General features: G+C 38.2%; 1 protein-coding gene across 1 annotated transcript in view; it reads right to left on the bottom strand.

The window, feature by feature from the left end:
• The window catches only part of CTNNA3 (catenin alpha 3), a 1,581,323-nt gene that overhangs the window by 43,612 nt on the left and 1,521,526 nt on the right, over window positions 1-16,185 (bottom strand). The window contains exon 17 of the mRNA XM_067710819.1: window positions 11,947-12,081. Within this exon, the coding sequence (XP_067566920.1) occupies window positions 11,947-12,081 (135 nt within the window). The remainder of the gene's footprint in view (window positions 1-11,946; window positions 12,082-16,185) is intronic.

The raw sequence follows: 16,185 nt of genomic DNA, 5'->3' as shown, positions 1-16,185 counted from the left end.
ATTACAACCAGATGCATAGCACAATCAAGAAAATCTAATCCACTGTGACATCAGCTTACCTGAATACCAAGAGAATTTCATAGACTGCTTTACTACATTGCAAGGAAAAAAAAAAAAAAAAGAAAAGAAAAAAAAGACAATACCCCCACACCTTTTCTTGTTTTTAAAATATATTCTGGGCTTCCCTGGTGGCGCAAGTGGTTGAGAGTCCGCCTGCTGATGCAGGGGACACGGGTTCGTGCCCCAGTCCGGGAGGATCCCACATGCCGCGGAGCGGCTGGGCCCGTGAGCCATGGCCGCTGAGCCTGTGCGTCCGGAGCCTGCGCTCCGCAACGGGAGAGGCTATGACAGTGAGAGGCCCACATACCGCAAAAAACAAAACAAAACAAACAAAAAAATAAAATATATTCTTTGAATTACTAAGGTCTATTACTTCCATTTCCCTCCTATTGAGCATTAAAAACAAACTGAAAACTCCCAACATTCTTGAGAGTTAAATTTATTGGCCAGGTGTCTTCTTCCTTCTCTTTACTTTTTCTCCTCGCCCTTCTCCCCTTCGTCATTTCTTTCATCTCTCCCCATTCCATTTCATACATCTCCTAGTCCTTCTATAAATCTCTAAATACTTCAGGTGATTTTCCAAATCTTCTTTTAGTTTTCCCAGTGTTCTTGATGACTACCAATGACTGCAGCAGGTTCAGAAAGCTCATTAACTAATTCCCTTAATGTCTTAACATGGCAAGCACATTAACCTACTAAATCATTCTGTATGCAATCCATTGCCTGCATTCTGCAGGCCCTAGTGGCTCTTTCAGTCAATAGCTGCATTGTTACTGTTCCCTATCATTCCTAGTTGAATGCGCACTGCCCCTTGATTTCAGCTAAAGCTGAAGTGCTGTTGTTTGGCAAATTTTCCATCGTGCTGATCTTTCCCCCCCTGACTGATTAGTTTTATTATTTATCCAATTTTTAAAATTGTGGCTTTGGCACACCTGCTCAGGGTAAGACAGCACAATTAAACACATTAAAGGAAATGCACAAAACATGGTGATTATGTAATTAATCAGCTTTAGGTAGTATAAAAAATTGCTAGCCTAGAAGCATAACACTTTGGGAAAGAGTAATTTTAAGAATTTAAAACAATTTTAATTATTTGATTTTTTTCTCTTAAACTTTATATATATATACACACACACACACACACACACACACACACACACACACACAGGCTAGAATATAAGAATATTTATTTCTTTATAGCAAGACTCCTTTCACAAGGTAAAATAGCTTCCGCACTTGGCACCATGCTTAAGGACGCTAGAGGAACGATTGACAGATAATTTATTGGAATGCCCTTAGGTAACCCAGGTACATTTTAATCTTCTTAGAGTTATATTTATAATGTATTCCTAATTAGTACATTAATAAGTCAAGAAGCCTATGGAAAATGATCTGCAACAGTAAGTTTAATTACATGGTTTCATTGTGTTTTGCTATCATTTTTTTCAATTAAGCTTTTATATATTCCCCCTTTTTGTGAGAGAGGATAGCCATCGGAAGGCTTCCTTTTCATGTGACTGAAGGATAAAATGAAGCTGAGTCAGTTTGCATAATCCAGGCAATGTCCTGGAGCTCAGCACTGGTAGAATAATGTCTAGCACACAGTATATCTGATTACTATCTCAAATCATTGGTATTAACTTAGATTATTTTCTCTTCTAAGCAATACTGGAAAGTCTTTGAATATATGGACATATTTACTTTGTTCTTTTGCCAAAATAAAACTGTGGATAGAGCACTCAAGTCTTAATCTTAATGGGAAATTACTGCTCCCATTTTACCAAAATGACTGTATCTCAATGTTTTTATATCCTCATTTCTCTTCATTTATCTGTATCTGTTGCTCAGGAGAAAAGTTCTTTTTTTCCAAATCTACACTTTCTACCTGTTATCTTAATTCTACTCCTTCTCCCTTGCTTAAGATTTTATTCTATCAGTTATAGTCTTAATCCTTACAGATTCATTCTTTTCTGGCTTTTTGCTCTTTACGTAAACATTTGCTCAATTACTACCATTTAAAAAGTACATAAGTAAAATGCTAACAAAAAAAAAAAGGGAAAAAAAGAGTAATAAGAAGAAGCTTCCAGCAATTCCATTTGCCCAAGTCTGTCTCAGTCTCTTCCCCAACCCCGACTTTCTCCTTCCTTTCAACTACAAACTGCTGGAAAATCTAGTGTAAGCTACTATCTTTTCTCTCTTACTGCATACTCAGTATTCAGCCCACTATGGCCTAATTTTTGCTTTCACCATATTACTGATCCTGCTTCAGAAAAGATGTAAAGATACCTTATAAATGTAAAATCCAATATGTGCTTTAAGGCTCAGTTAACCTGAATTTTCTGTGTTTCTAGTTACTGGCTATTGTATCTTCAGTCATTCAAAAATATTCATGGACTTTATAGTCTAAAGGAGAAAATGTATAAAAAAGCAGATAATTAGAATATATACGAGTACTGCTGTGACTTTTGTCATAATAGAGGGATATGGTATAATTGCTAGTTGTCACCCAATAACTATTCTCTCTTCATAGAAACAAAACTCTGATTTAGTTGGGGAAAGCAACATGCCTAGATTAAAACACACAGAAACAAATTTTACATTTTGTGGTGTCCTTTGCAGTTATACATAGCCATATAACTGAAGTCTTGGCAATAATATGTAAGAGAAAGCATTTGCAAGAGACTTAAAAAAGATTTAGGAAATGTTTGCTTCTGCTTCTCTTCATTTTTACTGTCTGGAATACAAATGCCATAGCTACTAGAGTTAGAGAAGACGTATTTTGATACTAATAAAAATGGAAGCCAGAAGCCAAGCATAATAAAGCAGAAAGACATAAGAGCCTGATTCCCTGATGACTTTGTGAAGCTGACATTCAGAACTGCCCATTCTTGGATTTATTATTATTTTTTTTATGGAGATAGTAAACTCCCAATTTCTTTAAACGACTACAACTAAGTCTCTGTGTCTGACACAGGCACATTAGAATAACATGTGTAGGAAAAACATTCTTTCTGGATCTCTGTCTCAGCTATTTTTGGTCTTATTCAGCATACTTTCACTGGATGATCCCATCTATTTCTCCTTCATACCTCTCTCCTCAGTTCCAAAACCATATACCCAACTTCTCCTAGAATTTTCTCCTTGGATACCTCTTAGTTGCTTATGACTAAGTCACTTATGACTAAAACCTGAATGAGCTGCCTTACCCTTCTTGATCTGCTCTTTCTTCTGTGTATAGCTTTTGGCTAATGATGCCACTTTTAACTATGAAAGCTAACAACTCTCAAAACATTGGGGGTAAGTCTTAATTATTCCTTCTTCTTCATCCTTAAAATTCAATAGATCATTGATTCTAATCATTTCTACCTCAGAATTTTTTCTTGCAAGGATACATACATCTCCATTCTCACCAAGACTGCCTTAACCTGGGTTCTCACTGTTAATGCTCTCAGACTTTAAAAAAAATCATTCCTAAAGAGTCTTCTATCTTCCAGTCCCTCATCTTTCCATCTATCACCACCCTGGTAAAATAAAGATGTAGCATGTAGATGCATACACACACACACAAACACAAACACACACATGGGAATACTATTCAGCAGTAAAAAGGAATGAAATTCTGCCATTTGCACAAAAAAACATGAATGGACCAAGAAAGTATTATGCTTAGTGAAATAAGTGAGTTAGAGAAAGGCAAATACTGAATGCTATTACTTACATGTGGAATCTAAAAAATAAACGAATAAATATAGCAAAACAGAAACAGACTCATAAAGACCAAACCAGTGGTTACCACTGGAGAGAGTGAAGTGGGGAGGGGCAAGATATGGGTAGGGTGTTAAGAGGTACAAACTACTACGTATAAAATAAATAAGATACAAGGAGTCTCCCAAGGCAATAGAAATAAAACAGAAATAAACAAATCAGACCTAATCAAACTTACAAGCTTTTGCATAGCAAAGGAAACCATACAGAAAACCAAAAAGACAACCTACAGAATGGGAGAAAATATTTGCAAATGATGTGACCTAAAGGGCTTAATTTCCAAAATATACAAGCAGCTCATACAACTCAACAACAAAAAACAAACAACCCTTTCCAAAAAATGGGCAGAAGACCTAAATAGACATTTCTTCAAAGAAGACATAAAGATGACCAGTAGGCACATGAAAAGACGGTCAACATCACTAATTATTAGAGAAATATAAATCAAAACTACATATAAATATATACTAAATATAAAAAACTACATAAAAAATATAAAAAACTACATATAAATATAAATCAAAACTACTACTACTGGTCAAAATGACCATCATTAAAAAGTCTACAAATAACAAATGCTGGAGAGGGTGTGGAGAAAAGGGAACCCTCCTACACTGTTGGTGGGAATGTAAATTGGTACTGCCACTGTGGAGAATAGTATGGAGTTTTCTCAGAAAACTAAACATTGAATTACCATATGATCCAGCAATCCCACTCCTGGCCATATACCCAGATAAAACTATAATTCAAAAAGATACATGCACTCCAATGTTCACTGCAGCACTATTCACAATAGCCAAGACATGGAAACAGCCTAAATGTCCATCGACAGATGAATGGATAAAGAAGTTGTGGTACATATATACAATGGAATACTATTCAGCCATTAAAAAGAACGAAATAATGCCATTTGCAGCAAGACAGATGCAACAAGAAATTATCTTACTAAGGGAAGTAAGTCAGAAAGAGAAAGACAAATACCATATGATATCACTTATATGTGGAATCTAAAATATGATACAAATGAACCTATCTACAAAACAGAAACAGACTCACAGACATAGAGAACAGACTTGTGGCTGCCAAGGGGAAGGGAGAGAGGGAGAGGGATGGACTGGGAGTTTGGGGTTACTAGATGCGAACTATTACATTTAGAATGGATAGACAACAAGTTCCTTATGTATAGCACAGGGAACTATATACAATCTCCTGGGATAAACCATAATGGAAAAGAATATAAAAAAAAGAATGTATATATGTGTATAACTGAGTCACTTTGCTGTACAGTGGAAATTAGCACAACATTGTAAATCAACTGTACTTCAATAAAACAAAAAAAGATGCAAGGATATATTGCACAGCACAGAGAAATATAACCATCATTTTATAATAACTATAAATAGCATATAATCTATAAAAACACTGAACCACTATGTTGTACACCTGAAACAAATACATTATTATAAACCAACTATACTTCAATAAAAATAAAAGGTTAGGTATGAACTCTTTAAAAAAATGTTAACTTCCGAATACATATATTGGTTTATACCTATTTCAAACTTCAACTTTTTCAATTACTCTCAATTGCCTACAGGATAAAGTTGAAATGCTGTTAGTGATCCTTTAGAAACACTCTCAGTTTCATTTAAAGCTTCTCTTCTATTTCCCACCCCCCTTAACACACACCAACGGACCAAGTACAGTTGTTTGCAATCACTTCAGACTGTTTGTTATTTCCATAAAAATCCTCATCTTTCCCTATTTCTATCTTTCTACTTCAGTTGTTCTATCTACCTCAAATCCATTTCCCCTCCTTCCCTCATAAATATACAGCTGTTTTGTTTTGTTTTGTTTTTTTACCTATTAATCAAGGACCAAATTAGAGTCAAACCACTTTCTGGAGCTTTCTCTTGTTCACTTGCCACATCAGTGGAATTAATTATTCCTTCACCTCTTACCATATGCTTTTGTTCATTCAACTATCATATGGCCTGTTACATTATTTTGAAGTCATTTTTGAATATTTAGGTATATTTTATGTACATTAGTTTTGCACATATTTGAGGATCTTAAAGGAGGCTTTGCATCTCCCAGATGTTCTCAGATGCCTGGTACTGAGAGGATGCTCAATTCACAGCTGGAGTTTTGGACTAACTACACTTTGGTTTCGTTATAAATAAAATATGTAACTTCAGGCTAAATGCTTGCAGATAGACATAAGAATCATTGGAAAGTTATTTTAATTAAATGGTCTATTATGAGAATGATTTCAAATTCCTTTATGTTATGAACTCATCTTGTTTATCCTAAACCCTGACACTCCAGACCCAGAATACATTCTGCCCATTCACTCCAGAAATGCATTCCATTCATACCTATTTCCTTCTAACCAAATATATTTGTTAAAAGTAATGTTTCATGAACCTGATTTGGGAATGCAAACTTTGAAAAGTGTAGTTTTGAATACCAAATTTCTGTAATTTTTAATGGGTTTCCCTGCTTTACAATCAGGTTTATTACTTTTCAGAAGACCTCATAGAAAAATGATGGTTTAGTTTAGAACCTCTTCTCAATTTAAAGAAGAAAGAAGACGAGGACTCAGGATCACAGAGAGAATAAAGCAATTGTGCTTTGGCACACACAAATTAAATGTATTTTATAAACTTTCCAGGATCTACCTGCAAGCAGATGGCAGTAAGGCATGTAAAAGGGTGCATGACATGCTCCCTTTCTTCAGAGTTATTTTTTCTAATGGAAAATTGTGGGTGAAATGATGACAAAATAGCTTTGGATTTGCAATGCTATTCTTCATTTTATATAATGACAGCTTTTAAATTGTAAATAATGGATTCTAAATGGTTCATGCTTAATCTATCTGTAAAATATGTAAAATTCATGAATTTGAATTGTCATATCAAACAGGAAGGGATAAAATTTCAATTTGTACATCTGGAGGAAATTATATTTGGAGGGACCATTAACAGTAATACATTTTAACATAATGTATAGGCCAAACTTCTATCAACATTTTTGAAAGCTTAGCTTCAGACAACATGAAGAGGTAAATATATAATTGGAAAAGAAAATTCATATGGATTTAGACCTTGTGAATGATGGTGAGTGTGAGAGACTGAGAAAAGTAAACAGATGACAGGCTTGGGTATACAAATAAATATATTTTTTACACATTTAAAGAAGTATGATGGGAACTTCCCTGGTGGCGCAGTGGTTAAGAATCCACTTGCCAATGCAGGGGACACGGGTTCGAGCCCTGGTCCAGGAAGATCCCATATGCTGGAGCAACTAAGCCTGTGTGCCACAGCTACTGAGCCTATACCCTAGAGCCCAGAGCCACAACTACTGAGCCCGTGTGCCACAACTACTGAAGCCCACACGCCTAAAGCCCGTGCTCTGCAACAAGAGAAGCCACTGCAATGAGAAGCCTGTGCACCGCAACAAAGAGTAGCCCCTGTTCGCCACAACTAGAGAAAGTCCGCACACAGCAAAGGGGACCCAACACAGCCAAAAATAAATAAATAAAATAAATGAATTTTAAAAATATAAAAATAAAGTAGTATAATGTTAAGTGAGAAAATGAAGACTGAGTGTCTAATAATCCAAAATAAAGATACAATATTTTTAAATGTTTATATACGTATATGCATTCTGTTTGTATATATGCATATATGTAGTCACACATGGAATCATATACCCACACACATGTCTGTGTGGATAGACAGTGACTACTTAAAATGCATTTTCCTTTGAAAAATGATAGGGAACCAATATAGCACAGGTTATGTTGGTTTGCATTACTGTTTTTGTACAATTTGAATATCAAGGAAACTAATTTTTTATCCCTAATAATTACTTAGACATAATTTCCAAATTATTCACTTTTAATTTTTGGTTTTCAGTTTCATCATAGATTCAAGCCTGTCCACCTGAACAGAGAAGGCAAGACCTTTGAAGGTAAACCCCCAGCTCTGATATTTACTAATAGGAATTTGGGGAAGCTATTTAACCTTTCTAAATTTCCTTTTTTTCAAGTTTTAAAGAACATAAAACAAACAACTAAACAATCTATCTGGTATGTTATTGTGAAGATTAAATGAGACAAAATATAGGCAAGAGATAGTCAGGACACCAGAAATACATCTACGCGTGGAACAACTCCTACGGAGCACCTACTGAACGCTGGCAGAAGACCTCAGACCTCCCAAAAGGCAAGGAACCCCCCACGTACCTGGTTAGGGCAAAAGAAAAAACTAAACAGAGACAAAAGGATAGGGACGGGTCCTGCACCAGCGGGAGAGAGCTGTGAAGGAGGAAAAGTGTCCACACACTAGGAAGCCCCTTCGCGGGTGGAGACTTCGGGAGGCGGAGTGGGGGAGCTTGGGAGCTGCGGAGGAGAGCACAGCAACAGGGGTGCGGAGGGCAAAGCGGACAGATTCCAGCGCAGAGGATCGGGCCGACCGGCACTCACCAGCCGAGAGGCTTGTCTGCTTGCCCGCTGGGGCGGGCGGGACTGGGAGCTGAGGCTCCGGCTTTTGTCGGAGCGCCGGGAGGGGACTGGGGTTGGCGGCGTGAACACAGCCTGCAGGGCGTTGGTGCGCCGCGGCTGGCCGGGAGAGAGTCCGGGGAGGGGTCTGGACCTGCCGAAGAGGCAAGACACTTTTACGTCCCTCTTTGTTACCTGGTGCGCGAGGAGAGGGGATTAAGAACGCTGCTTGAGAGAGCTCCAGGGACGGGCGCGAGCCGCGGCTAAGAGTGCGGAGCCCAGAGACGGACATGGGACGCTAAGGTCGCTGCTGCCGCCGCCAGGAGGCCTGTGTGCGAACACAGGTCACTAGCCACACGCCCTTCCGGGGAGCCTGTGCAGCCCGCCACTGCCAGGGTCCCGGGATCCAGGGACGGCTCCCCCGGGAGAACGCACGGCGCACCTCAGGCTGCAACGTGACGACGGCCTCTGCCGCTGCAGGCCCACCCCGCACTCCGTGACCCTCCCTACCCCCCGGCCTGAGTGAGCCAGAGCCTCCGAATCAGCGGCTCCTTTAACCCCGTCCTGTCTGAGCAAAGAACAGACGCCCTCCGGCGACCTACACGCACAGGCGGGGCCAAATCCAAAGCTGAGCCCCTGGGAACTGTGAGAACAAAGAAGAGAAAGGGAAATCTCTCCCAGCAGCCTCAGAAGCAGCGGATTAAAGCTCCACAATCAACTTGATATACCCTGCATCTGTGGAATACCTGAATAGACAACCAATCATCCCAAATTAAGGAGCCCTGTGGATGAAAGGCTCTTGGTGCTGCAGCCAGGAGACAGTGCTGTGCCTCTGAGGTGGGAGAGCCAACTTCAGGACACTGGTCCACAAGAGGCCTCCCAGCTGCACATAATATCAAACAGCAAAAATCTCGGAGAGATCTCCATCTCAACGCCAGCACCCAGCTTCACTCAACGACCAGCAAGCTACAGTGCTGGACATCCTATGCCAAACAATTAGCAAGACAGGAACACAACCCCACCTATTAGCAGAGAGGCGGCCCAAAATCATAATAAGTCTACAGACACCCCAAAACACACCACCAGACGTGGACCTGCCCACCAGAAGGACAAGATCCAGCCTCATCCACCAGAACACAGGCACTAGTACCCTCCACCAGGAAGCCTACACAACCCACTGAACCAACCTTAGCCACTGGGGACAGACACAAAAAACAACAGGAACTATGAACCTTCAGCCTGCAAAAAAGGAGACCCCAAACACAGTAAGATAAGCAAAATGAAAAGACAGAAAAACATACAGCAGATGAAGGAGCAAGATAAAAACCCACCAGATCTAACAAATGAAGAGGAAATAGGCAGTCTACCGGAAAAAGAATTCAGAATAATGATAGTAAGGTTGATCCGAAATCTTGGAGATAGAATGGACAATAGAATGGACAAATTGCAAGAATCAGTTAACAAGGACCTAGAAGAACTAAAGATGAAACAAGCAACGATGAACAACACAATAAATGAAATTAAAAGTACTCTAGATGGGATCAATAGCAGAATAACTGAGGCAGAAGAACGGATAAGTGACCTGGAAGATAAAATAGTGGAAATAACTACTGCAGAGCAGAATAAAGAAAAAAGAATGAAAAGAACTGAGGACAGTCTCAGAGACCTCTGGGACAACATTAAACGCACCAACATTCGAATTATAGGGGTTCCAGAAGAAGAAGAGAAAAAGAAAGGGACTGAGAAAATATTTGAAGAGATTACAGTTGAAAAACTTCCCTAATATGGGAAAGGAGATAGTTAATGAAGTCCAGGAAGCACAGAGAGTCCCATACAGGATAAATCCAAGGAGAAACACACCAAGACACATATTAATCAAACTATCAAAAATTAAATACAAAGAAAACATATTAAAAGCAGCAAGGGAAAAACAACAAATAACACACAAGGGAATCCCCATAAGGTTAACAGCTGATCTTTCAGCAGAAACTCTGCAAGCCAGAAGGGAGTGGCAGGACATATTGAAAGTGTTGAAGGAGAAAAACCTGCAACCAGGATTACTCTACCCAGCAAGGATCTCATTCAGATTTGATGGAGAAATTAAAACCTTTACAGACAAGCAAAAGCTGAGAGAGTTCAGCACCACCAAACCAGCTCTACAACAACTGCTAAAGGAACTTCTCTAGGCAAGAAACACAAAAGAAGGAAAGGACCTACAATAACGAACCCAAAACAATTAAGAAAATGGGAATAGGAACACACATATCGATAATTACCTTAAATGTAAATGGACTAAATGCTCCCACCAAAAGACACAGATTGGCTGAATGGATACAAATCCTTACATCCAAAATTCCAAAGGAGAATTCTTAAATTTCTTCTTGGCTATTTAGTATAGAATAAACTTAAAATGTCATTTCTTCTTAAGAGTAGGCAAGTATTTTTCAGTTTCTATTTTTTCTAATTATATTCACTAGTTTGGGGTCCTTTAACAGGCGTGAACATCTGTTATTCCAAACAATAAAAATAATCAAGAAGTATTTAAAACTCAAAAAAAAAAAAAAAAAGAGATAGTCAGTAAGGATTAGTTCCCAGCCACCTACCCTTGATGGTAATTCTTCGCTTTCTTTTTTTTTTAAGCCAACTGTGCAGATTGCGGGATTTAGTTCCCTGACCAGGGATTGAACCCGGGCCCTCGGCAGTGAAAGTGCAGAGTCTTAACCACTGGACTGCCGAGGAATTCCCTTTGCTTTTGTTTTTGCAACTATGTTCTTTTGAAAAATGTTAGTTCATTGGGGGAAAGACCAAAGTCTGGCTAAAGAGCTCCCAGACTTACACATTTATATGTATGCTATCATTTTAAAAAATTTGTCCTCATGAATATAAGTTCCTAGAATGTTCATGATGTTTCACTTTAACTTAAATTTATAATCTTGGTCAATGTCCTTCTCAAAGTCACTGATAACTGAATCCAATATAGACATCAAATATTATTTTATTACAGACCCACTCTAGAGAAATGATCTACTGTTGTTATTAAAAGATGAGTAGAATAGGTAGACATTATTTCTACGATGGTCATTTTATAGCAATTTGAAACTCAGGGTCACCAAAGAATTTATGAAGGTTCCTCTAAACCTATTTACATTCTATCATATTCTACTGCTACAATTACATCTGGAGATAACAGTTTTCAAGACCTGAATTTCTATGATATAAAAATGAATAATGAGAAAGTGAATATTAATTAATAGTAATAAAGCAATTATTTCATTGATTTGCAATTACATATGCCCTTATTTTTCTAAAAAACTAGAGGATTCAATTCAGAAAACCATGCTCTAAATTCACATCCATTTCTTATACAAGGGGCTTACCAAACCTGATTCACTGTAACATCTCTGAAGTAAATAAAGACAAGCTATACTGACTTCACATTTCTTTAAGAAATCCGGCAAGCTTTCTTGCTCGTTTAGTCTCATGCAATTTTAGACACTCCAGTTGAGTTTCTTCTAACCTACGTGGCCCTAAACGATTTGGTGGGGTAAGGTGGGGTGTCGCTTCTTTGTTTCAAACCTCTTCCACACGTGGTGGGGTAAGGCTGGGGCAGTACTCACCGCTGACATGATGAGCTCTCCTCCCAGGCTCTGGATCTCAGCTTTAACCTGACTGCAGATTTTCAGCTGGTGAGAGTAGAATTTAATCTGTTCCAGGTAGGCCAACAAGTCCTGTTTGCATGATGGATCTGGGCACTAAACATGCATGAGATAAAAATGGAAATAGCAAAACAAAGAGTAAGTAGATCAGAGCAATTCAATATTGAGACTGCAAGTATCTTATAAGGCACTGACTTTATTTGCATTGAGTCCCATTTCTCTGACCAAGGCCATGTAGATTCTGATATGCTTCCACCATTAGAAGAGTTTCTTCATGTTCCAACCTTAACTACTTTAGCATAGACAGAAGAAGTAGTAAAGGAATTTCCAGACATGAAAAGGTACGTGAAATAATTGCCTTTAATTTATGATAAGGTTAGAAGCCTTAGATTTCATTTTTAGGTAAATCTGAAGAAGTATTTGAAATGCAATTATTCCCTTCATCTAAAGTTGCTATTAGAATACTCCTCGGGACCCATAGTTCTGCATTGTCTGTCCTTCGTTATTTATATGGGCATTAAAAACATCTGCAACAAAACATATATTATGTTCTATTACTTTCAGCATTTAATGTTTTTAGCTATTACTGACAAAAGAAATCATTCCCACCTTAGCTAACAGCTGGGGATCTACCTGGAGCCAAGAAAGAGGCAGCAGCATACATGTTTTAGAGATGTATTATTATTATTATTATTTTTTTTTGCGGTACACGGGCCTCTCACTGTTGTGGCCTCTCCTGTTGTGGAGCACAGGCTCCGGACACGCAGGCTCAGTGGCCATGGCTCACGGGCCCAGCCGCTCCGCGGCATGTGGGATCTTCCCGGACCTGGGCACGAACCCGCGTCCCCTGAATTGGCAGGCGGACTCTCAACCACTGTGCCACCAGGGAAGCCCTAGAGATGTATTAAATTTCTTTACGAAAAACAGTCTCCTACATTATGTTAGCATCTGTAAGGAATTTCCTGCAGTAGAGCTTTGTGCTTAATCATAACATGATAAATATCTGTGGTCAGTGTTTAATGTTTGTGTTCTTTCTCCTATGCAATTAGAATAGATTTTTAAAAATCCCCGATAACTTAATTTCACTTTAAAAACATTCATAAGGATATGGAAATATGAACTGTAACTTATATGCAAAGATATTCACTGCAGCCTTACTTACAATAGCAAAATTTGGAAATAAATATTCTATAATAGTGAAAAGATTAAATAAGGATACATATCTATATAATGTGATATTATACAGTCTCAAAAATTAATATTTTCAAAGGAAAATGTTTTTGGAAGGAAAAAACACAGCATTTAAAATTTCACATACTGGGCTTCCCTGGTGGTGCAGTGGTTGAGAGTCCGCCTGCCGATGCAGGGGTCACGGGTTTGTGCCCCGGTCCAGGAAGATCCCACATGCTGCGGAGCGGCTGGGCCCGTGAGCCACGGCCGCTGAGCCTGCAAGTCCGGAGCCTGTTGCTCCACAATGGGAGAGGCCACAACAGTGAGAGGCCCGCGTACCGCAAAAAAAAAAAAAAAAAAAAAAAAAAAAAAAAAAAAAAAATCACATACTATCTCAAAGTATGTAAAAAATATGTGTTTATGCTTGTGTTTAAAACATAGAGGGAAATAAATATGTGAAAATGGTAAATAAACACATTATAATCAATATTTTTCACTCTTCATATTTTACATATCTTAATATATATTACTTAAATTATATTATTTCTATAGTAATAAAAATGTTATTATTTAAAAAGCTTTATCTAATAGCCTAAAATGAAAACTGAAAAGCAGGATGAAAGACCTGAAAGTATTCCATGCCATTTCTGCTTTTACGTAGTAGTTAATAAGCTGGAGTGTTGTTGAAAAAATCCTGAGAATCTTATTCTCTTTTATATTTGCTAAATAGACTAATCTACATAGCTCCAGAATGTGTGGACAAGATGAGAACATGTGACTTTTGAGTAAAATTTAGTCAACAAAGGTAGCAAAGATATCAATTCTTCTGCAGAAATACTATCAACCTGCTAGATAGGCATGGACAGATAACATGACACATGATAACCAGACAGACAGACAATCAGATAAGATGATAGAGAGACCTTGATATTAAGGGCGTTTCTCAAATTTTTAACACAGAAGAAAGGATACTCCCACAAGTCTCATCAGGAGGATTAAACTGTAACTAAGTAAGAAGAAAGAGAAGGAGAGGAAGGAAAAGAAAAGGAGAGAGAGAGAGAGAGAAGGGAAGGGGGGAGGAGGAAGAAGCAGCAAAAAACAAAGTAAAGGAAGGGATTTCTCCAATTTACACATGAGAAATGAGAAGTTTAGAAAGCATAATAATTTTCCCAGGATTGAAGAGCTTATGCTAGAGCCAGTATTTGAATCCATATCTACTTGCTTTTAAATCCATTTTATTTTCAATCGCTGAACTTAGGAGAATTTGGAGTGAATTTTTTTTTTTAATCACAGATTACCATGGGTTGCATAATTTCAAGGAAAAAGAGAATTTATGGGAAAACTATGTCTATTTTGAAATAAAGATTGCTTAGATTTTTTTAAAGACAAAAATTAGCTATCTAGAATTACCTATAATGATGACAGGCAAGTCATCTCATTGTTTTACCACGACAGGAAGTTGATCTTTATTAGGTACTTCTTATGTGTCAGGCACTGTGCCATGTCCTTTACATGCATAATTCTAAGTTAGTATTCATAGGGTCATTTTACTGAGATCTAATTATTGTCATTTTGCATATTTGCAAGCTAGGTTTTGGATAGAATTTATGATTTGCGTAAAGATTTGAATTGAGTTTTCTCTGTTTCATTCACTACACAATGATCTCCTATGACATTCATTCAAAACGTTGCTTTGTCTATCCTGAGTAATGAATGGTCTTATCTATTGTTTGTTCTTATGGATGGACTCAATGATAATCTTTGACACATACAGTGTTCTATCTGTCATATACTCTTCTAGGTGCTTTACCTATATTAACTCTTTTAATAATCACACAACGTCATGAGGCAAGTTCTATGCCTCCTTCTCTATGCCTCAGTTTCCTCCTTAACAAAGGAGGAAACTGAGGCATAGATAAGTTAATTGACTTGCCAACTGAGAAATAGTAAAGCTGGTATTCAGACTCACATGATCTGGCTCCAATCCCTACCTCTAAGGTCTAGGAAGAATATCAGTCTTCCTGCCAGTTTTGTCTTATATATAAACAGTAAATTGCCACTCTGATTTGTAAATTGGTTGCTTAAATTGACACTCTTATCTGTATACTGTAGGTAGGATTTGGGTGAATTTGTTCCTTAAAGACCAGCACCACTACATAACTTCCGATAAAATCAAACTTGCAAATTAATAATCAGATTGTTAACTGATAACCAATGTTGCAATCACCTAAGTTTAAGCAAAACATACAGTCTCTCTCAAGACACTTTCAAGGCCATGCTAGAAGAGTCTAGAATTGTGTTAAGCAAAGAATGAGTCAAATGAGTAGAAAATTTGAAGTTGAACTTTGTAAATTAAAAGTTACTTGACCCAGGGCTTCCCTGGTGGCGCAGTGGTTGAGTCCACCTGCCGATGCAGGGGTCACGGGTTCGTGCCCCGGTCCGGGAAGATCCCACATGCCGCGGAGCGGCTGGGCCCGTGAGCCATGGCCGCTGAGCCTGCGCGTCCGGAGCCTGTGCTCCGCAACGGGAGACGCGCACCGCAAAACAAAAACAAACAAACAAACAAACAAAGTTACTTGATCCAGATTTATCCTTCATTCCCAGAATTGATGAAAATGTTGGTTACACCTAAAGATAGTAGTTTTATAAGTGAAGTATGAAAAACATAGTGATTGGTAAATTCCATACTATAAGACTTGTTAAAGCCTTCTTTTCTATTGACATTTGGAAAGTCTTTCTGAGTCACTTTTAGCTGCCCAGAAGCAGAACCAGGAGAATGAATCATTCCCACTTTAAGAATGCTCTTCTACTATTTGCCAAATCTCCGTTATTAAAATCAAATTATGTTTTCCTCACCTTTTATATTTTTACATAAAGCTAATTGAAAAAGTTTGGGACCTAGATTGGTACTGGGTGGGCCAAAAAAGTGCCTGACACATTTTTCATTTTCACCAAGAACTTTATTGAACAACGTATTCACCCATTTGTTCCACTACCTTCTGCCATTTTTCAGGCAACTTCATAATTCCG

Source organism: Pseudorca crassidens, chromosome 16 (assembly GCF_039906515.1).
Source record: "Pseudorca crassidens isolate mPseCra1 chromosome 16, mPseCra1.hap1, whole genome shotgun sequence".
Classification (NCBI taxonomy): Eukaryota; Metazoa; Chordata; class Mammalia; order Artiodactyla; family Delphinidae; genus Pseudorca; species Pseudorca crassidens.
The sequence above is the reverse complement of the archived record's forward strand: the minus strand, read 5'-3'. Positions and strand labels throughout refer to the sequence as shown.